A 23537-nucleotide genomic window follows, 5' to 3' on the forward strand; every position below is an offset into this window, starting at 1 on the left:
AGTACGTCAAGGCTATATATTGTCACCCTGCTTATTTAACTTATATGCAGAGTACATCATGAGAAACGCTGGGCTGGAGGAAGCACAAGCTGGGATTAAGATTGCTGGGAGAAATATCAATAACCTCAGATATGCAGATGATACCACCCTTATGGCAGAAAGTGAAGAACTAAAGAGCCTCCTGATGAAAGTGAAAAAGGAGAGTGAAAAAGTTGGCTTGAAAACTCAACATTCAGAAAACTAAGATCATGGCATCCAGTCCCATCACTTCATGGCAAACAGATAGAGAAACAGTGGAAACAGTGGCTGACTATTTTTCTTGGCTCCAAAATCACTGCAGATGGTGATTGTAGCCATGAAATTAAAAGACACTTACTCCTTGGAAGGAAAGTTATGACCAACCTAGGCAACATATTAAAAAGCAGAGACATTACTTTGCCAACAAAGGTCTGTCTAGTCAAGGCTATGATTTTCCCAGTGGTCATGTATGGATGTGAGAGTTGGACTATAAAGAAAGCTGAGCACCGAAGAATTGATGCTTTTGAAGTGTGGTGTTGGAGAAGACTCCCGAGAGTCCCTTGGACTGCAAGGAGATCCAACCAGTCCATCCTAAAGGAGATCAGTCCTGGGTGTTCATTGGAAGGGCTGATGTTGAAGCTGAAACTCCAATACTTTGGCCACCTAATGTGAAGAGCTGACTCATTGGAAAAGACCCTGATGCTGAGAAAGATTGAGGGCAGGAGAAGGGGTGACAGAGGATGAGATGGTTAGACAGCATCACTGACTCAATGGACATGGTTTTGGGTGGACTCCGGGAGTTGGTGATGGACAGGGAGGCCTTGTGTGCTGCAGTCCATGGGGTCGCAAAGAGTTTGACACGACTGAGTGACTGAACTGAACTGAACTGAACTAAGTCTTCCTCAACTTCCTTCACAGGGCCAGATGTCCCTCTTACAGAATTGCTTAATGCCATCTGCTTTAAAAAAAATGTTAAGTCGATTTATATTGTCTAATTCTTTACAAATTAATTATTCATAGAAACTATTTCATAGAGTATTTACAATATATCTTTCTTGATACAGAAAACAGAGTAGGTTGAAAGTAGTTAGAAAAACAAGAAAGTATTTCAAAAGAGGGTATATGACTATCTTGAGTAGTCTCAAAACTTGTTGTAGCACTCTTTCTGGGGAATTTGTTTGTATATTTAAATTGCATGGGAAGGCTCTATTGCCTTACTATTGCCTTAGCAAGAACAATCATTTAAAAATGATACTGCCTTAGAATAAGATAGATGCTGTAATAGGTAATTTTCTAGATAAAGGGAAAGTCATATACAAAACCAGTCATAAGCACAGCACTTTCAAGATTCTTTTATGACGTTTAAGAAAAACCAAGGAAGACTCTTTCCTGCATTTTGGGGAGTTTGATCCATCTTGACTAACATAATTAGGCTAAATCAAAATGAGAAAAGTAGCAATTTGAAAGTTGAAGGAAGGGTGACCAGCTTAAAAAGTTGCATGCTTCTTTTTCATTGAATTTGATATATTTTATTTTCCTTATTGTTCAGTTCATAGTATTTTCTCAGTTACATTGTGATTTCTCCTTTGACTCCTGAGTTATTAAAAATGTATTGCTAATTTCCAAGTATTTGGGAGTATTATGGTTTTCTGTTTGTTTTTGGTTTCTAGTTTAATTCCATTGAAAACATACTTGCATGATTTCAGTTCTTTTCAGTTTGTTGGGATGTGAATTACTGTCCAGCGTATGGCCTGTTTTGGTGACTGCTCCATGTCAATTAAAAAGCAGAGTATTCTGCTGCTGTTGGATATATTGTTCCATAAATGTCAAGTTAATTAATTGTCATATTCAAATCTTCTGTATTTTGGGTGTATGTGCATATTTATCTGTTTCCCCTTCAGTTTCTGAGAGGGATATGTGTAGAACTCCAACTATGGTTATGAAGTTGTCTACTTCTTTTAGTTCTATAAATTCTTCTTGTATGTGTTTTAAAGTGTGTTCTTTGGTGCTTATCTTATTAGGTGCATACACATTTAGGATTGTTACATGTCTTCTGAAGGAACTGAATCTTTTATTATTACCAAAGTCTCTACTTTGGAATTTTTTTTTTTTGGCAGTAGTTGTCACATAAACATTTTATTTGCTTGTATGACTATTTGCCTGAAGCAGTTTTTCTGTTGGTGCTTGCAAGATAATATTTAAATGAATATAACAGTAAGCATCTCTTAGCTTTATTGGCTGTTTGCATTTCTTATTTTGTAAATTGCATATTTGCATCTTTGCTATTATTTTTCTGTTGAAGTTACTATCCCTTTAATGATTTGTGATTGATTTCTTAAAATATATTGAGTATTTATTTATTTTTTTAAATTTATTTTTTATTGAAGGATAATAGCTTTACAGAATTAAAGATCCCAAGTGCAGCCAAATAAATAATTAATTTTAAAAAAGGAATAAATGTCAAGTTGGGACAAAAGAACTTAACTCTTAAGTGCAGGATGGAAGGAAGAGCAGGCTTAATAGCAGCATGTGCAAAAATCAAATAGAGGTTTTAGCTAAGGATAAATTCAAGGACATCAGTAATATAATGTAGTTGCCATAAGAGCTACTGTCATCCTGGGCTTCATAGAAGTATAATATCTCAGTGAAGTAAATGACTGTTCATCTTGTTCTTTGCTAATCAGACTGTAACTGAAGTTTCCTGTTCCACTCTGAGCACTGTGCTTCAATAGGTAGTGAGACAAACTGGAACATACTTAAGAGGGGAGCTTCCTTGTTGCATGAGAAATAATTGTAGAATATTGCCCTGGTGAAGTAAGTCATTCAGACCTGCATGACAATTGTCCTAAAAGGTTGCCGTGTAGAGGAAAGAAAAGATATTATCTGTGTGGTCTCATGTCGACCATCTGGGCCCAATGAGGAAAAGTTATAGAGAGAAAGATGTTAACTCAGGAAGTAAAAGAATGTTAGGATAGTGTGAGAATATTTAGGAGGTGATGAATTAGAGGAATTGAAAAACCATATCCTACAATGACTTGGTCGTGATATTATAGGGGAGATTTAATAGGGTTGGTGCTTAGACCAAAAGACAAGCAATTAAAAAGGAAATTTCAGTGCAGCATCTTAAGAGCTGACGTTAGGGATACTTAATGTATCATGAAGAGATATAGGAAGAACATTAACTCACACACCCTTGGTAATAGGAATTGTAGTCAGGGAGGTCTTTGTAGAGTTCTCATACTGAATTTGAACTATGGTGTTGGAGAAGACTCTTGAGAGTCCCTTGGACTGCAAGGAGATCCAACCAGTCCATCCTAAAGGAGATCAGTCCTGGGTGTTCATTGGAAGGACTGATGCTGAAGCTGAAACTCCAATACTTTGGCCACCTCATGCGAAGAGTTGACTCATTGGAAAAGACCCTGATGCTGGGAGGGATTGGGGGCAGGAGGAGAAGGGGATGACAGAGGATGGGATGGCTGGATGGCATCACCGACTTGATGGGCATGGGTTTGGGTGGACTCCGGGAGTTGGTGATGGACAGGGAGACCTGGCGTGCTGCGATTCATGGGGTCGCAAAGAGTCGGACACGACTGAGCAACTGAACTGAACTGAATACTGAATTAATGAATTAATGGATTAATGAATTGAGTCTTTCAATAAGTAAGTTAGCCAAGCGAAGAGCGATGGAGTTCCTTCAAGCTTGTTTAACATTACAAAATCTGACTTCTCTTTATTATAACTCAATAAAAAGATGCCATTGAAATTTGGTATAGTTCTGTTATTTTCTATGTAAAAGCATTTATAGAATTATATGACATTTAAAATCAACTATATTAGTTAGACTTTTTTGAGCCCTAAGCACATAGTGAAGAGGGATTCTTAGGTGTCGGCATCAGCGCCCCCGGTACCCTAGAATTTGCATCTTTACATGCACTTAACCTCTTCTCTTTGCCATAGTTAAAGAGAGCTACTTTGATCTCTGTTGCTGTCACACACTTTCTCTGTTGAGATTCCCTTCAGCTAAATAGAAATAAACTCTCTGTACAAAAATATATAATTTTTCTTTTGTATCTACACCAGATGCATTGTAGTTTGCATTATTTCTCTTTCTTTCCAGGAATGCTTTGTGTGGAAAGCTTCAGTGTGAGAATGTACAACAATTGCCTGTGTTCGGAGTTGTGCCTGCCATCATTCAGACTCCTGGAAAAGGCACCAAATGCTGGGGTGTGGACTTCCAGCTTGGATCCGATGTTCCAGATCCTGGCATGGTGAACGAAGGCACCAGATGTGATGTTGGAAAGGTAATAAAAATGTTTTTTAAAACAAAGTAATAATTTAAGAAATAAAAAAAAATCATTATACAAAGCGAGTGGTTCTTTTCTGGTTATAAAAGAAATCTCTACTCATTGTGGAGATTTAGAAAAACAAAAAGCCACCAAGAATAAAATTAAGAATGGCTATACCTCCTGATGATTTACAGCCATATAAAGCTTTCTTTTCGTTTAAAATTTTTATTGGAATATAGTTAATTTACAGTGTTGTGTTAGTTTCATATAATGCTTTCTTTAACTACAAAAATGATCAGTTTTTATAATGGTCACTGAGTTGGAATATTCATTATCTGCATCTAATTTGGTAGTTTCCACATTTTCATTAAAGAACCTTCTGTATCCATAAAAAGAAGCTGTAATTCTATTATTCTGATTTCTTCCTTAGAGTCATGTATTATAACCTGTTGTTTCTATGTTGTAATATATTGGGCACCTCCCCCGCCCCCCTTTCAATGTACTGTAGTTTATTAGCCAGGGTACTACTTGCTGGGACATTTAGGGAATTTTCAGGAGTGTGTGTGTGTGTGTGTGTGTACGTGTGTGTACATGCGTATGTGACTGTACTAGAAGTGTTGCAATGCTTGTCCTCCCCATGCTTCCTGCCTGCTTCTCTGACCACAGCTGTTTGGATCAGACGTGAGCCAGGAGTTAGCTGCTGAGTTACTACCAGTGGTTCTGGATGAGATGAGCTAGACCTAATTCCATTTGTGGGGGTAATACATAAGTAAAGAAAGGCAGTTAAGAGTAGAGCTGAAACTGAGAAGTCTCTGAGAGATGCCATAATGTAGGAGTAGGGCTAGAAGGGTGATAGCAAGCTTAAGGTATATAGGAGAGATCTAAGGGTGCAGGATTGTTGAACAAGTGGAAGAAACCAACTCGTAGGAGAACAGAGGAGGAAAGAGCGAACACAACTGACTGATTATGGGACCATGGGACACATGGAAAAGACAGAGGGACCCTTAGGTTATCTCAGTTTCTACCAAGTTTTCAGTTCCCATTCTGTTGTCCCTCATTCTTACAAAAAGACCCTTGTGTTTTTGTGTCTGCCTTTGCCATGGGCTTCCCTTGTGGCTCAGCTGGTAAAGAATCCGCCTGCAATGCGGGAGACCTGGCTTCATTCCCTGGGTTGGGAAGATCCCCTGGAGAAGGGAAAGGCTACCCACTCCAGTATTCTGGCCTGGAGAATTCCGTGGACTATAGCCCATGGGGTCGCAAAGAGTCGGACATGACTGAGCGACTTTCACTTTGCCATGCCATTAACTCAGCTGCTGAGTTAAATGTTGAGGTAAAGGACTTTCTAAGAAATTTTACAACATCCTGGTTGTTTTCTGAGGTTAAAGGCTACCCTAATGGGGAAATATGTTTAAGGTTTTATATATAGTTTTGCCAAATTTCTCTTTAGAAAAGTTTTTCCCTGTTTACTTTCTGAGCAGTTTCCAATAGTAAGAGTTTCAATTCTCTATATTGTAATCAGGATTAGGTACTATTATTTTTAAACTTTCATTGGTCATTTTCTTTTTATTTTGCTCTTTCTTGACTACTAGTGACATTAAATTTTTTAGTCTCCATATATTTATTCCTTTTTTTGTGATTTGCTTGTTAATATTCTTTGCTCATTTAAAAAATGGTGTGTTTTTCTTATCAGTTTTTAAAGAGCTGTAACTTATGTCATATAAAACTTAATGTAATACATTTAAAAAATTTATTTGCCCAGTTTATTACTTGCCTCTTTCTTTTGATTTTAGTATTTTTTTTCCATGTTTACTTTTTTATATAAACAAATCTGTTATTCTTTTCCTTTAAGAAAGGAAAAGTAAAGAAAGTCCGACTTTACTTTCAAATTTTAAAGACTTTTCTTAGTATAGTATCAGAGTATTATTTTCTAGGACATTTAAAAATTTTTAAATACTTCTCTTTAGTCCAGTTTGAGTGTATAGTATGAGGTTGGCATTATTTTTTTCTTTTTATCACTTTATTCATTCAGAGATGATGACTGTATGCTGACTTCTAATGTTACTTTTTTTTAGAATGATTTGTTATTTGCCTGCACCTCAAGCATAATCTTTTAATTTGAAATCTTATTTAAATTGCTTATTAAATTTTTATATATACTTGGGCTTGATTTCTGCTTTATCACATCATGTCCACTGATTGGTCTGACTTCTCATATGTCAGTATTGACTTCTTTTAGTTTTTATCAGTTTTATAATGTATTTTCAATATTTGGTTATATAAATGCCCCTTCATTCTTTTTTCATAGTTTTCTTCACTATTAATATTCATTTATTATTGCAGATGAACTTGAGATCATTTTGTCAAGGTGCCAAAAAAAAAATTAAAAATAAAAGCGCTTTGGAATTTTGGTTGGGATCAAATCAGATTTATAAATTTGTAATGGGAAAAAAGTGACATCTTTACATTATTTAGCCTTCTAATAGAAGAACATGGTATGTCTCTCAATTTCTTGCGGGTTGTGTTTTAAAGCTTTAGTTACAAAGCTCCTTTACATTTTTTTGTTATTCCTAGGTATTTTATATTTTCATTGTTATTATGAATAGCACAGATTTATCTTACTATGTTTTCTAATTTGTTATGTTACATTTTTAATTTGTTTTTATTGGTAAGAGAAGCTATTTTGTTTATGTTTTATTGGTTATTATTGATATTCAGAAAAATATGTTCACTTGTGTATATTTACGTTGTCACCAGCCATATGCTTAGTGTTACAAATTTTTATTATTGTATTAGAATTTTTTAGGTAAGCTGTTATCTGTAAATGATAGAAAGTTGATTCCTTTCTGATATTTAGAATTTGAATTTTTTTTCCTGTGTAATTGCAACGGTAAAACTTGCAGGATAATTTTAAATAATAATCATGATAGTGTACTTTGTCTTCTCGGTAACTTGACTGGGAATGCATGCAGTCTTTCAGGGTTATATGTGATTTTGACTGTTGGCTTGGGATAGATAGTGTTTTTCATTTAATGGAGAATCCTTTTAATTGTAATCAGTAAGAAGAAAAGAACAAATAGTTTTAAAATTTTATAAGTATTTTCCAATAGCTGTTTAAATAATCACTACATATTTTCCTTTGACTTGTTCATATACTGAGTTATGTTGATAAATTCCTTGACATTAAATTGTCTTTACAACCCTGGAGCAAACACTGGTAATGTAGATTTATTTCTTAGTCTTTGTGCTGGTGAATATACTATCATATTTCTGAAGCTGTCCACTTATGCTTTTTTAACTGATGAAAATTTACTCTGTGGATTTTAGTCAGTACTCTTAAATTTCACAGAAACTCAGTGAAGACTGAATTAAATCATAGCAGGAAATTTACTGACTCAAACCACAGAATCAAATATAGAGCTTTGGAACCCAGAATCTCAGATAATGTTCCTGTGGTTCTTTTACTGTATCTTTCATCTTTGTTTTCCATTGTTGTCCCCCTGCTACCTCCCCTGCAGCCAAGCCCAGCTTTATTAAAATACAATTGATACGTAACATTGTGTAAGTTTGAGCTGTACAATGTAATGATTTGATATATATTGTGAAATAATTAGCACAGTAAGGTTAGTTAACACATCTATCACCTCACATACTTTTTTTTGGGTGAGAACATTTTAAGATATACTTTTACCAACTTACAAGAATATAATACAGTATTGCTAACTATAATCACCATGCTGAATATTAGATCTCCAGAACTTATTCATCTTATAATTGAAAGTTTATACCTTTTGACCAACACCTCTCCATTTCTCCCATTCCCTGGCCTCCACCCTTCCATTCTCTGAATTCAGTTTTTTAAAAAATTCCATATACAAGTGAGATCATATGGAATTTATTTTTCTCCATCAGACTTATTTCTCTTAGTCTGAATGCCCTGAAGATCCATCCATATTGTTGCAAATGGCAGGACTGGTTGTTCAGGAGTGTGTTGTTTAATTTTCAGTTTTGTAAATTTTCCAGTTTTCCACTAGTTATACTACTGTGGTCGAAAAAGAAACCAGATAGGATTTCGATCTTAAGTCTTGCTTTGTGGCCCAGCATATGGTTTATTATATGGAATGTTCTGTGTGTGCTTAAGAAAAATATATATTCTGCTGCTGTTGCATGAAATGCTCTGTATATATCTTTTGGTCTATTTTGGTCTATAGTGTTCTTCAGGTCTTCTGTTTCCTTATTACATTTCTGTATGCATCATCCATCCAGTATTGAAACGGAAGTCCCCTATACTGTTGTTGTATTGCTGTCTATTTCTCCCTTCAATTCTGTTATTATTTGCATTAAATATTAGATGCTCCAATATAGGGTGCATATATACTTGTAATTGTTATATACTCTTGATGAATTGACCCCTTTATCAGTATATAGTAACCTTCTTTGTCTCTTGTGATTGATTTTGTCTGAAAGTGTATTATATGTGATGTAACTGTTACTACTCCTGTTCTCTTTTGGTTACTATTTGCATGGACTATCTTTTTCCATCTCTTTACTTTCAACTGGTACATATCCTTAAAGTTAAAGTGAATCTCCTGTGGGCAACATACTGTTAGATGTTTTTTCTTTTTTTTAAAAATACATTCAATCACTTTGTGTCTTTTGTTTTAGGAATTTAGGTCATTTATGTTTAAAGTAACTATTGATAGGTAAAGACTTATTTAACTGTCATTTTGTTAAATGTTTGTTGCCTGTTTTGTAGTTTTTTTGTTCCTCCCTTTCTGTTTTGTGACACATTTTATTGTAGTGCATGCTTTAATTCCTTTCCCTTTATCTTTTGTGCATCTACTATAAGTTTTTTTTTTTTTTCCTTTTATTGGAACTTTATTAGTTTCCTTTGGTGATGTCATATTTGCTTGATTTTTCCACGTAGCCTTGCATTGGTGTCTGTGTATTTGAAGGGGGTAAACACCTCTTCTGGTCTTTACAGAAAGATTTCAGCTGGTAAAGACCTCTTGTCGGTTTTGTGTGCAGATGGGATTATCTCTGGAATCTTAGTCTGCCTGGTTTGGAGCTGGTTTCAGATCTGTCTCTAGATATGCGGTGGGACCTATGGTTGATGAACTTTTTATCAGGAATTTGGTAGGGTATGGGTGCTAACTGGTCCCTGGGTATATTGAACTGCCCTTTTCAGGAGGTAGCCCTAAGACATGGTCCACAGTTGGGTCCTGAAACAGCAGGCCTATTACCAATTGCATGGATGGGTGGAGCTCCTATCAGGTACCTAAGAAGGCTACTGTCTGTTCACTAATTGGGTCCCTGGATGGGCAGGACTGGTTTGTGGACTGTGATTGAAATGGACTGGAATGAAATCCCAGGAGCTGTTTCACATTTTGCAGCCAAATCTGAAGTCTGTAGATCTGGTTCTTGAGGCATGGATGTTGGATATGCGTGTCCCCAGCGAGGTACTTGGATGTGCTGGGCTGCTTCCTGACCTCGGCTTGAGGGGCTGGAACTGAGTGTAGGAACAGTTCAGGATCTCATGAAGTACAGGCATGACTGTCTCCTCTCTGTTGTCTATTCATACAAGGGAACTGATCCTGTTGGACCAGGGTTTCACCATCATGACCTCAACACACCCTAATTACATACCTTCAGATGTCACCACACATGGATTAGGGCTTCAGCATAGGTGTTTTGAGGGGAACCCAAACATTGAGTGTCACAGTCACTAGAATAGACTTCCGTTAATAGAAGTAGAGAAATACCTGTCCTTGTCTCATGCCCATGTAGCTTTTGCTGTTGGGTTGTGCCTTGCGCTCAGTGGGCTAAAGTGTGGTTTACCTCAACATGTGTACAGCTTGGTTGTTTTTGGTTTGAATATAATAGAGAAATAATTGGTCAAGGTTCTCCAGAGAAACAAAACCATTAGGTTGTGTGCATGTGTGTGTGCGTATGTGTATGTGTATAGGTTTTTTAAAAAATAAGGCATTAGCTTACACAATTATGAAAGATAACAATCCCAAGATCTGCAGTGGGCAAGTTGGAGACCCAGAACAGCCTGATGGTATACTTCCTGCTCAAAGGTTAGCGAGTTTGAGTCCCAGAAAGAGTTACGATTCAGTCTGAGTCCAGAGGCAAGGAAAAAAAAACAACAACCAGTGTCCCAGTTAGAAGGCAGGCAGCAGGAGAAATTCTCTCTTATTTGGAGGAGGGTGAGCCTTTTAGTTTTATTCATGCCATTAACTAATTGGACAACACCAACATAAGGAGGGTAACCTGCTTTACATTTGATCAACTTACGTGTTAATCACATCCAAAAATGTCCCACAGAAACATCTAGAATAATATTTGATCAAATATCTAGGTACCCTGTGAGCCAGTCAAGTTGATGCATGAAATTAACATCACAGGTCCACATCTTGTTAGCTTGGGGTCCTTATGCATCTCCTTAAATTATACATAATCTTCAACATGATAACAGTCTTTGAAATAATCTTGAAGACAATAGCATGGTCATAATTTTGCATAACATGGTGGAACTGTGTACAAATATTGTTATCTCATGTGTAACCGAAAATGCACTAAATCCTACCTTGAGGAGAAGATTAATTCTTTGGCCACTGTGTACTTTTCTTGATGTCCTGTAACTTAAATCCTGTCATATAAAGTTAGCAATACTTAAATACTGTGATATAAAGGTAATACATTGTATGTTACCTGAGGGACTAAGAGAGAGAAGAAAAAGGTATTTGATACACGTACACACGCACATGTTTATAACAAAGTGAGGGAATAGTCATGATAATTACAGTTTTCATTTCTGTAATATAGTTATAGCTGATGTTATATTTGTGTTTTGTTTTTGGCCGCACTATGCGGCTTATGGTATCTTAGTTCCCCAACCAGGGATCGAACCCATGCTTCCTGTAGTGGAAGCACAGAGACTTTACCACTGGACCACTAGGAAAGTCCCTATAGCTGGTATTTTTTAACTGTCTTCTTCCCTCATTCTTTATTCTCTTTGTTTTCAGCAAGGACTTCAGCTGATTAGGGTTCTTTACTTGGCAGGATGCTGTAAAACCCTCTTTCTTGAAGGCTCTAGACTGTTAGTAGTCCTGCCAGGATTGGGTGGTTGTAGTTTTCTACTGGTCTTTATAATGGTCATACTAAGAAACACCCTAAGGAATCTCCTATATTCCACACATACTCTTCCTTATTTTATTGTGGAGTAACAGTCCAGTTTTCCCTTGGGAATGGATCAGTCACGTCAGCCCACAGTAACTTCCTTCTTTGTTCATTCAGAGGCCTGAGGAATCTGAAGTGAGTGGGTGGCAGTCTTAACTTCCAGTTCAGTGGAATCACTGACGTGTTTCCTGATGGAAGCATTCTTCCCTCTAGAATTAAGACTTTTAGATTAACTATAGAGCATAAAGTTGTGGGAGCAGGGAGCAAACACTTTGCTAGTGGGTCACTAAGACAAATAGTGAGTGGTGCCACTCCACTTCAACGCCTTGATTCCTGGACCTCTGTCTTATACAGGCAGACACATAAAAGTAATCGTTACAGTCAGTTAGAACAAGTTATTGCAAGTTCAGAGTGAAAATATGAATTGGAAAAAAACCTATAAAAGATGCTGGATTGCAATATTCATTTATCCTGTTTGTCTGCCAATTTCTCTCAAAATATAAAGGAACTAATTAGGGAATAGATTCCAAAGTGTGAAGTATGTGAGACTGCATCAGTAGATAAAAATTTCAACAGGTTTTGAAAAATTGAAAGAGGAAAGAAAGTAGTTTGCCAGAGTAGTAGGACCTACAACTTACAGTGCAGACTGATAGAGTGTGAACAAAGAGCCTGTATCTTAGCCTGGCAGAACCCTAAACAGATTGGTGATTTGGAAACAATGGTTATAGCTGAGAGGGGTGGGGGAAAACATGATATTGAAAATGGACTTACATTTAGTCGGCTGATGGAGAAGCTAGTCCTTCTGTCTGTCTGCTTCTCCTGTCTTGTCAACAAAGCAACGAATTGCCTATTACCCTAGGAGCAGGTTGGAGATGAGAAGATAAGATTTTTGATATTTGTTGGTCATCCTCCTAGGAGATGTCTGTCTCCCTGTCCTAACCCTAGTACACTGTTCATCTTCATGCATATATAACTGAACTATAGATTTATTGTTATATAAAGTTGGAAGATTTTGTGAGGAAGCTGAACAGAAAGATGTTCAGAACAGAACAGAAAAAAGAGAAATGAGAGAAAAGATAAAAGGCTGCAAGGGTAAAGTAAAGATTTTAAAATCCAGCTAATTTAAATCTCTAATTTAAAGAAAAAAAATGTAAATGAATAGTTGTGGAGTTTCAGAGCCTTTTCTATAGTAGTGGGATTATCTCTGATTTGAAAAAATCCATTTGTGAATATTTTACTTTAGATTTTCACATGTATATTTGTATAGAAGGATAGATTATAGTTTTGTTTTAGGCTTTTGTGTCATCTTTGTCCTTTTTGATTGTTAGTTCTATGTCAGTTAATTTCATCAAATATGCAGTATGGGAATTAACTATTCCTTAAAAGTATGAAAGAATTCACCAATGAAATAATCTACACCCAGGTCTTATTTTCCCCCTGGCTAGTTTACTAATGCGTTCAAGTTTTCTTTACTCACTACTTTTTTTTCTTTCAGATCTGTAGAAATTTCGCATGTGTAAATGCTTCTGTTCTGAATTATGACTGTGACATTCAGGAAAAGTGTCATGGACATGGGGTAGGTAATAGTCTCTTTTGGTTTGTTCATGAAAGTAGTGCTTGAATAATGAGAGTTCTCGGTGAGGATTCTCAGTGAGATTTCTTAAGGTTTTTAGATATTGGGGAATTCAGATACCTGATAAATTCTTCATTCTTAAAAAGAATGTCTGTGGATTTGCATGAATTTAGTCTTTTCTCTTGGCTTCTATGCTTGAGTTCATGATTTAGAACGTCATTCACAATTAATGAAAGTGGTATTTTGATTGTTTTGAAGGTATGTAATAGCAATAAAAATTGTCACTGTGACAATGGCTGGGCTCCCCCCAACTGTGAGACTAAAGGATACGGAGGAAGTGTGGACAGTGGACCTACGTACAACGGCAAGTATTATAGAGGAAAATGAGTGTGATCTCTCTCTGGTCCATGTCAGAAATTGGGCATCCTTGTACCATCCCCTCACTTCCCACATCAGTTAATCTGTTTGTGTCTTTATATTTAAAGTGGGTTTCTCATACGCAGCATTTAGCTGGGTCTTGGCTTTTTTTTTTTTTTTTTTAAACTCGGCCAGTTCCTGCCTTTTAATTGAGTTGTTTTGGCCAATTATATTTTGTTTGATTATTGATATGCTTGGGTTTAAATCTAACATCATGATATTTTTCTATCACAATCTCCCTTCATATGATATTGTGCCATTTCAGGATGCTTCCATTTCTGTCCTCCTGGCTTTTGTACTGTATTATCATACTGTGTATATTTTTAACCTGTAATACATTGTTATCACTTTTGCTTTAAGCAGTTGATTATTTTAAAAAGAAATTTAGATAATAGAAAAGGCCTTTATATTTACCTACATAGTTACCATTTCTGGTGCTCTTCTTTTTTGTGTAAAGTCAGATTTCCATGTGGTATCATTAAGTTTCTGCTTGAAGGACTTCTTTTCACATTTCTACCAGTGAAAAATTTACTTTTAGCTTTGTTATATCTGAAAAGGTCTTCATTTTGCCTTCCTTCTTGAATAATAACTAGGTAAAGAATTCTAAGGTGACAGTTTATACCACTTTTACTTCTTCAAAGATGTTCCTACATTGTCTTCTGACTTGCGTTGTTTTTCCTGAGAAATCTGTCATCTTTTTTTTGTCTTCTGCTTGTAGTGTGGTCCCCCCCGCCCCCCGCCCCCGCCGCCCCGGGTTGCTAATTAGATTTTATTTCTAATTTTTAGTGTTTGATTACGGTGTGCTTGGGGTTTCTTAAACTTTCTGGATTTGTGCTTTTTTCTTTAAATTTGGGAAAAGTGTGGTCATTATTTCTTCAAATATTTTTTCTTTCTTTTCTTTCTCCATCCCTCAGGGACTCCAATTATATGTATATTTGGCTACTTGGAGTTCTTTCACTTCTCAGTGTTTTGCCTTGATTTAAAAAAATTCTTTATTCTTTGTGTTTAATTTTGGATAGTTTCTATTATTATTTTTCAAGTTTACTCTTCTTCTGTGAGGTCTGATCTGCTATTAAGTCCACCCAGTGTATTCTTTATCTTTGATGTTGAAGTTTTTATCTCTATAAGTTCTATTTCTCCCTCCCTTTTCTTTTCCTTTCTTTCTTTCTCTTTCTTTGCCTTCCTTTTTTCTTCTCTCCCACCCCTTCCCTTCCTCCCTTTCTTTCTTCTTTCCTTCCTTTTTTGTCTTTACGTAGCATGTTCAATCTTTACTCTAGCTTCTTGAACATGTAGAATACAGTTATAGTAATATCTAATGTCTTTGTCTACTAATTCTGTCACCTGTATCATTTCTTAGTTTTTATGAATTAATCTTCTCCTCATTCGGGTCATATTTTTTCTGCTTCTTTGCATGTCTTGTAACTTTTCTACTGAATTCCAGAAACTGAATTTTGCCTGTTGGATATTAGGTATTTGGGGATTTCTGCTGATGAGCTTTGGATATAAGCTTAAGTGGGCTTAAGTTACTTGGATCTAGTACAGTCCTTTAGAACCTTTTTTAAAGCTCTTTTGGGGGGGACCTGAGCAGTGTTTAGCCTTGGATTGATTTTACCCCATTACTGAGGCAAACCCTTTATGTTTGTTCTATTCAATGCCGTTAACTATGGAGTTTTCCACAAAAAGTGGTAGGAACAGGCATTCTTCCTAGTCCTGTGTGAGTTGTGTGTGGGGTTTGTTCCCACTGATCCTTTCAGGTGATTCTTTCTCTGGCTTCAGGTGATTTCCTTACATGCATACATTGATCGGTTCTCAACTGAGCATCTGAGGGGAACTCTCTGCAGATCTTTCAAGTTTTGTCTGTGCAGCTTTCTCCTTTCTGGTACTTTGCCTGTGAACTCTAGTTATCTTGGCTTCTTCCTCAACCAGAATCCATTCCTCACCTCAAGGAAACCACTGGAGTTTCCTTAGGTTCCCACATCCCTCATCACAATCTGTTAACTTTCCCTAGGCAGGAAACTGGGGCAATTGTAGAGCTCACCTTGTAAAGCTCTAAGGGATCACTGCTCTTCATTGCCATATGTCCAGTGTTGTGAAAATCATTGCTTTAAGTGTTTTGCTTGGTTTTCTGGTTGCTATAGCTAGCAGGATAAATATGGCCCCTGTTACCCCATTTTGGCTAGAAGTGGAAGTCAGAACTATACATTTGAATTCATTGATGGATTGTGTTATGACTTGACTTAGCTGTTATCTAATTATTTGACATTTAGGTTGTTTCTAAGTTCTTGATATGCACTGATGACATTGTAGTGTACATCTTAATACTTATACATTTCCCCAACTGAAGCATAAATTGCCATAATGAGATTATTAGATTGAAGGCTATAATCCTTTTTATGGTTCTTGATAAAAATTCCAAATGAGCTTGTGTAATGCCACTGACAGTATGAAGGTGCCAATTTTATTTATTTATTTATTTTTGAAGGTGCCAATTTTAATATAACCTGGCCAGTGTTGCTTTAAATTTGGTCTTTTTCTTATTAGATATAAAATGATATATCAAATTGGCTTTAAGTTTTCATATTTTTATTTTTAATTGTGTTGAGCATTTTATGTAGTTTCATATAACTTTTAAAATGAAGTTTTGGTACTTTTGCAAATTTAAAATTAGGATTATTTCACAGTTTACCACTTATGTTCATATATACTATATTCTTTCACTGAAGAACATGAAGCAGACAAAATTAATGTTAATTAATGAATTTTTAAAATTATGAGACTTAAAGTCCATAAGCCACAAAAAATAAGATTGATAAATTTTTAGCTACCTTGGAATAATAAAATTATGCATGGAGAAAAGCATTGTACCATAAGACAAATGACAAAATGGGAAAAATATTGCCAACTTATATCATAGACAAAACTTTTCTCCCTAATAGATAAAGGACTTTTAGAAACTGAGAAGAAAAAAAAAACCCTATAGACCAATAGAAGAATAGTCGAAGGACTGAGAAGGAAAAGAAATACAGTATTTCCTTAAATATGAAAAGTTGCTCAAATCATGGTATAAAAAGATAAATCCAAATTAAAATAATAAAAGTTATAAGTTTTCACCTGCCAGTTTGGCAAAAATGCAGTAGTTTGTGGGTGAGGTTGTGAGGAATTCTTGTACATTGCTGGCTAGCATGCTAACTTTTTCAGAAAATTTATCTTATTGAAATATAGTTGATTTACAATGTGTTAATTTCTGCTATACAACAAAGTGATTCAGTTATACATATATGAATATATACATTCTTTTTATGTTCTTTTCCATTGTGATTTATCACACGATATTGAATATAGTTTCCTGTGTTATATAGTCAGTTCAGTTTAGTCATTCAGTTGTGTCCAACTTGTTGCAACCCCATGGTCTGCAGCATGCCAGGCTTCCCAGTCCATCACCAACTCCTGGAGCCTGCTCAAACTCATGACTATCGAGTTGGTGATGCCACCCAACCATCTCATCCTCTGTTGTCCCCTTCTCCTCCTGCCTTCAGTCTTTCTCAGCATCAGGGTCTTTTCTAATTAGTCAGCTCTTTACATCAGGCGTTTATGCAGTATATATATAATAGTTTGCATCTGCTAATCCCAAACTCCCAATCCATCCCCTCCTCCTATCCCTCTTGGCAACCAGAAGTCTGTTCTCTGTGTCTGTGAGTGAGTCTGTTTCTGTTTTGTAGATAAGTTCATTTCTGTTATATTTTAGTTTCCACATATAAGTGATATCATATGGTATTTGACTTTCTCTTTCTGACTTACTTCACGTAGTATGGTGATCTCTAGGTCTATCCAGGTTGCTGCAAATGGCATCATTTCTTTCTGTTTTATAGCTAAGTTGTATTCCATGGTGTTTAAGTACCACATCTTACTCACCCACTCATCTGTCAGTGAACATTTAGGTTGTCTCCATGTCTTGGCTATTGTGAATAAAGCTGTCAAGAATATAGGGGTGCCTGTACCTTTTTGAATCATAGTTTTGTATGGATATATGGCGTGCTAACTTGTAACTACCACTGTGTAGACAAGTTGATGATGCCTTTAAAAAATGATGAGTGCATTTACCCTCTGATACGTCAATTCTACTTTTGGGAAATTATTCTATAGGTACATCTATGTGATATGACATGTATACAAGGCTATTCATTGTAATATGTTTTTGTAATAGCAAAGATTGGAAAAATGAAAGTATTAGTGGGTACTCACTGACTGAATAAACTAAAGGGCATCCATGCAATGGAGTTTTATATAGCTGTACAGAAAAAGAGGTGGTACTATGTGTATGGTTTGGGAAGATATGTAGTATGGCTAAGTGAAAAAATGTGTGGAATGTCATTTATGCCATGCTACCTTTTGTGTAAGAAAGGTTCACAATAAAACATATTTTGTTCTTGCTTATCTTTGCATGAAGAAACACTGTAAGATTATAGAAGAAATTAATAAAAGTGGTTATCTTTAGGAAGGCAGAAATGAAGTGGGTAAGCAGGAGGAGTCAATAAGACTTCTCAGTGTTTTTCAGTTGCTATCAGTGTGACTTTTGAACAGTGTGAAAATGAATGTAAAATATATCATCATCTAGTATGTTTTAGTTAATACAAGTTAACTTCTAATTTAATTATCATTAATATAAACTCCTTCTCTCTAGAAACGAATACTGCCTTGAGGGACGGACTCCTGGTATTCTTCTTCCTAATTGTTCCTCTTATTGTATTGGCTGTTTTTGTCTTCATTAAGAGAGACCAGCTACGGAAAAGCTACTGCAGGAGGAAGAGATCACAGACAAATGAGTACTTAGATTATTTTTCTTTTAAATTCTTACTAAGTAATTTAATTATGTATAATGATAATCATATCATAGAAGATAGTTTAAAACTAGGATTCTAGTTTATCTCTCTATTCTTTTGACATGATGAGCAGGAATTAAAGGGTAAGTGGTGACTCAGCCACCTCTTATAATGATGAGGGAAAAGGGTTATGATGATACCAACCTGTATACTACTGAAAATGGCCCCTAGGCTTCATTTTATTTGACTTTGATTTCTGATAGTGGGGTAAGTAGAATTTGGGGCTACAACTTCTGATTTGCATGCCATTAAAATTTTTTCTTCCTTGTCTATTTCCAGTATCAGTTCTCCTAGAAGTATTCAAGTCTGTTTTAAAAACAGATTTTATGAATCATCAGCTTTTAGAAAATAATCTTTGATGAAAGAAAGGGTTGTCATAATTCAGACACCTGACATTTCTAGTCTACATACTGCTGTCTCTCAACAATCATTTCTAATACGTTGGCATTAGAATGTAGCATGTGTTAGCATGGACCTTGTAGTCAGACCTAAGTTCAAGTTCTAGCAAAGCTATCATTTGCTAGAATTATGAACAGAAATAATAAGTATCTGAGCCTTGCTTTACATCCTCTACAATGAGAATAATATTACCTATCTCTGGAGGGCTTCATGTGAGGATTAAATAAGGAAATATTAACAAATAAAACCCATAGCACAATGCAGTTACCTAATAGCTATTTTTTATTATAGTAATGATTCCAAAATGTTCATATCTTGCCTGGCATGCTCACCTTTACTTCATTGCCCTATTTCTCACTTACCTCACTTAAAAACTGCATAATATTTTCCTAGAGAATCCTCATGTTAGCTTTATTTTTTTAATGTGTTCTAAAACAGATGTAGATTTCTTTTTGTTTCTAAAATACAGTTTATTGAGACATATGCCTCTACCCCCCTTTTTTTGACCACACTGATTGGTCTGGCAGGATCTTGATTCCCTCAGCAGGGATTGACCCTGGGCTCCTAGCAATGAAAGCACCAAGTCCTAACCACTGGATTGCCAGGGACTTCCCCAGATTTATCTTTCTATCCTTTCTTCCTCTTAACTTTCTTTTACACTTCAGACTGACCAATCCATGTAGATAATTCTCCAGTCTGCATCTCTGAAATTTTAGTTTCATAGCAATAGCTGTCTCCTGTACCTAGCTTACTTACTGTCCTTTTGGCAATGTCTAACTCTTAGCTGACATCTTTCCAGCCAGCTTGTTTTGCTTCTCTTGGACTTCCTGATATTCAGAGTGACTACTTTAGACCTAAGAATATTATTTTACTAGTCTCTGATTTCAGGAAGACTTGAGGAGTTTGAGAACACTGGCCCAATTGTCTAAATTTTTTCTTAGTATTTCAGTTTATTTAATTGTAAAATGAGATTAATAAAACTTTCTAGTACTCTAAGGATTAAAACTGGATGAGAACTGTTAAAAACGCCATAGGAATTTTAGCTGTCATCATCATCATCACCACCGCCACTGCCAGTATCATTCTTCTGTATTTGGGAAAATACAAATCTATGTATTAATACTATGTCATGCAGAAATGTTTTAATCTTAATTTAGCTCAAAAGTAATTGTATCTTTCAGATCAGGTGGCAAAAATCAAGCAAAAGATTCTAGACAGCCAGCGAGTGTTCCTAGACCTGCTTCTTCAGTGACTCCTCCCAGAAACGTTGTAAGTTTAAATGAAAAATTTTTTTCTTTATTATATTATGGTACCACACTTTTAGGGCTTCCCTGGTAGCTCAGCTGGTAAAAAATCTGCCTGCAATGCAGGAGACCTGGGTTTAATCCCTGGGTTGGGAAGATCCCCTGAGGAGGGCATGGTAACCCACTCCAGGTATTCTTGCCTGGAGAATCTCCATGGATAGAGGAGCCTGGCGGGCTACATTTCATGGGGTCACAGAGTCGGACATGACTGAGCAACTGAGCGCAGCACATCACATTTTTATTTTTTTATTTTTTCGGAAAGGGCATGAGCTGTAAGCAGGAGAACTGCTCTACCGCGTGGCTCACAGTCTTGGATTTTATGGTGATGGGATTAGTTTCCGGGTCACATCACATTTTTAAAGCTGAAAAATTTTTTACATAATATCCCAGGTGGTGAAGTGGTAAAGAATCTGCCTGCCAGTGCAGGAGACACAGCAGAGTTGGGTTTGATCCCTGGGTCAGGAAGATCTTCTGGAGTAGGAGATGGCAACCCACTCAATATTCTTGCTTGGAGAATCCCATAGACAGGAGCCTGGTGGGTTACAGTCCATGGGATTGTAAGGAGGTGGACACAACTGAGTGACTGAGCATGCACACATAGGAATAAACATAGATATTTTCCAGAGAATTTAGGAGTGTGGTCTGCACATGGCCGCTGGGTTAGTTAATGGAATAGCACTACGGTCCCTGGCTTAGAGGAGATGGGAGGAAAACACTAGACATTGAGAATGTCTTGCCTTGAAACCAAGCCTAGAAAATGACCTGGGTTTTATGCTGTCACTCTTTTTTCCTATGTCTGCTATCTTTCTGTTTTCAATACCTGGCTTCCCCAGGGCATCTAACTAAAGATCTGGTCCTGAGCTCCTGGAATAATAGGTCTAGTTGTCTCAGCAATGGGACCAGCAATCACTGTCCTTTGGAGTGTATTAGGGAGTATTGGGATAATAATATACTTCTTCTAATATGCATGTATCCCTAAGAAATAACAAAATATTGCTTTATCTGCTTTTAAACATTGTATAATGTTTTGTTTGTTATCTTACACATGTGTCTGCATCACGCTTTTTTTCCCTTAACATTGCTTTATGGTTTATCTCTTATCAATAGATGTAGCTCTAATGTATTCATTTTCACTGTTGATATTATATTACATAAATTCCACACAGTTTAAAAATCCATTTTTCTTTTACTAGTTTCCAATGGTTCATTATTACAAATAAAACTGAGATGAACATTCTGTATGTCACTAATGCATCTGTGTGAGTTCTCGGGTGGTACTAGTACAGTAAATTTTATGTTATATTAAATAAAATTAAGAATTCTATTCCTCATTGACATTTTAGATGCTCAATAGATCACCTGTGGCCACTATTGTAGGGGCACCATAGGCATAGAATGTTTGCATCATTACAGAAAACTCTTATTAGAGAGCTCTGATATAGGGATATACCAAAGTTAAATTGCTTGGTTGAAAGATATTTGAGTATTTACTTGAAAATGTCTAATTGTTTTCCAAAAGGATTATACCATTGGGTGATTGCATTGTCAGTGGTGTATGAGCATTCCTGTCAAAGTAAATTTTGGCAGCATTTGGTACTGTAAGACTTCTAAAGTCTTTCCAATTACACGGAGGTTAAATGATTAGATATCCTTCTAAAATGGAAGGATATGTATGGAATCTCCCTGTTCTCCCTTTCCTTTTGTAAAAAAGAAACAAAAATTGTTATGCCCTTTTCCCTTAACCATAAGTCTTGGGATTTTTCCATATTTCTACATATATAGGATGATCACACAGTCCCTACATATACAAGTTAGAAATTATGTAATATATAATTTTTTGTCTTTGACATTTTTTTTTCCTTTTATGTTGTGCTAAAATATACATGTGATAAAAGTTGCCATTTTGACCATTTTTAAATATACAGTTCAGTGGCATTAATTACATTCACAGTGTTGTGTAATAATCACTGCTGTCTATTTCTAAAACTTTTTCTTTACCCCAGACAGAAACTCTGAATCCATGAAGCAGTAATTTCCCATCCCTGATGCCCCCACTGTTCTACTTTTTAAAAATTGAGATAAAATAGACATATCATGGAGAAGGAAATGGCAACCCATTCCAGTACTCTTGCCTGTGCCTGGAGAATCCCATGGGCAGAGGAGCCTGGCGGGCTACAGTCTGTGGGGTTGCAAAGAGTTGGACACAACTGAGCGACTTTCACATTCACGTAGACATATCACAGACTTCCTTTGTGATTCAGCTGATAAAGAATCTGCTTGCAATGAGGGAGACCTGGGTTTGATCCTTGGGTTGGGAAGATCCCCTGGAGAAGGGAAAGGCTACCCACTCTAGTATTCTGGCCTGGAGAATTCCATGGACTGTATAGTCCAGGGGGTTGCAAAGGGTTGGACACAACTGAGTGCCTTTCACTTTCACTTTCAGACATACCACTTTATATAAATTTCAGGTGTACAACATGGTTCAATATTTGTATACAATATGAAATGAGCACCACAGTAAGTCTCATTAACATCCATTGTTGTACATAGGTACACATTTTTTTTCTTTGTGATAAGAACTTTTAAGATTTACTCTCTTAGCAGTTTTCAAATATGCAATGAAGTATTATTACCTATATAGTCACCATGGTGTACCTTACATCCCTATGACTTATTTTATAACTGTAAGTTATCTTTTAACCACCTTCATCTGTTTTTACCCATCTCCCTCTCTGCCCTCTGTCAGTGTCCAATCTGTTCTCTGTATCTAAGCATTTGGTGTTTTTTTGTTTATTTTTAGATTCCACATATAAGTGAGATCAAACAATATTTGTCCTTCTCTGACTCATTTCACTTAGCCTGAATGCCCGTAGTCCATCCATGTTGTCACAAATAGCAAGATGTCATTTTGTTTGGTGGTTGAATAATATTCGTTTATATGCACATGTGTTTGCCACAGATGGACCCTTAGACTCTTCCATATGTTGGCTATCATAATTAATGCTGCAGTGAACATGGGGTGCAGATAATTATACAAGTTAGTGTTTCATTTTCTTTGGATAAATACCCAGAAGTAGAATTACTGGATCATATGGTAGTCATGTTTTTAATATTTTGAGGAACCTTACTGTTTTCTATGGTAGCTGTACCAATTTACATTCACATCAACAGTGCACAAAAGTTCCCTGATTTCCACATCAAAATCGAGGGTATTTGAAAATTAGTGGTATTTACAGTACCAGTTATGTACTGTGTATGTTTGGCAATACATTTTTGGAAGGTTTTATTTAAAATATATTGACCTAGGAAATTAATATGTTACCTTTTAACTAATGGAGTTGATCAGGGCCAAGATAATACTTTATTATTGAATTTAAAAACTATAGCTTAAAAAGATTAAATATTCCACACTCAGTAGCAAAGATATGTTGAATAAGCAAAATATCTTAAATGTTAAGATTATAAGTCATCTATTCATTGA

At 36.1% G+C, this 23537-nt stretch overlaps 1 protein-coding gene across 2 annotated transcripts in view; it reads left to right on the forward strand.

The window, feature by feature from the left end:
• The window catches only part of ADAM9 (ADAM metallopeptidase domain 9), an 88476-nt gene that overhangs the window by 61856 nt on the left and 3083 nt on the right, over window positions 1-23537 (forward strand). For both annotated transcript variants that reach the window (XM_043454137.1, XM_043454138.1), the window contains 5 exons: window positions 4136-4319; window positions 12979-13059; window positions 13315-13420; window positions 18155-18296; window positions 19934-20021. In XM_043454137.1, coding sequence (XP_043310072.1) covers window positions 4136-4319; window positions 12979-13059; window positions 13315-13420; window positions 18155-18296; window positions 19934-20021 — 601 coding nt within the window. The remainder of the gene's footprint in view (window positions 1-4135; window positions 4320-12978; window positions 13060-13314; window positions 13421-18154; window positions 18297-19933; window positions 20022-23537) is intronic.

This window comes from Cervus canadensis, chromosome 31 (assembly GCF_019320065.1).
Source record: "Cervus canadensis isolate Bull #8, Minnesota chromosome 31, ASM1932006v1, whole genome shotgun sequence".
Classification (NCBI taxonomy): domain Eukaryota; kingdom Metazoa; phylum Chordata; class Mammalia; order Artiodactyla; family Cervidae; genus Cervus; species Cervus canadensis.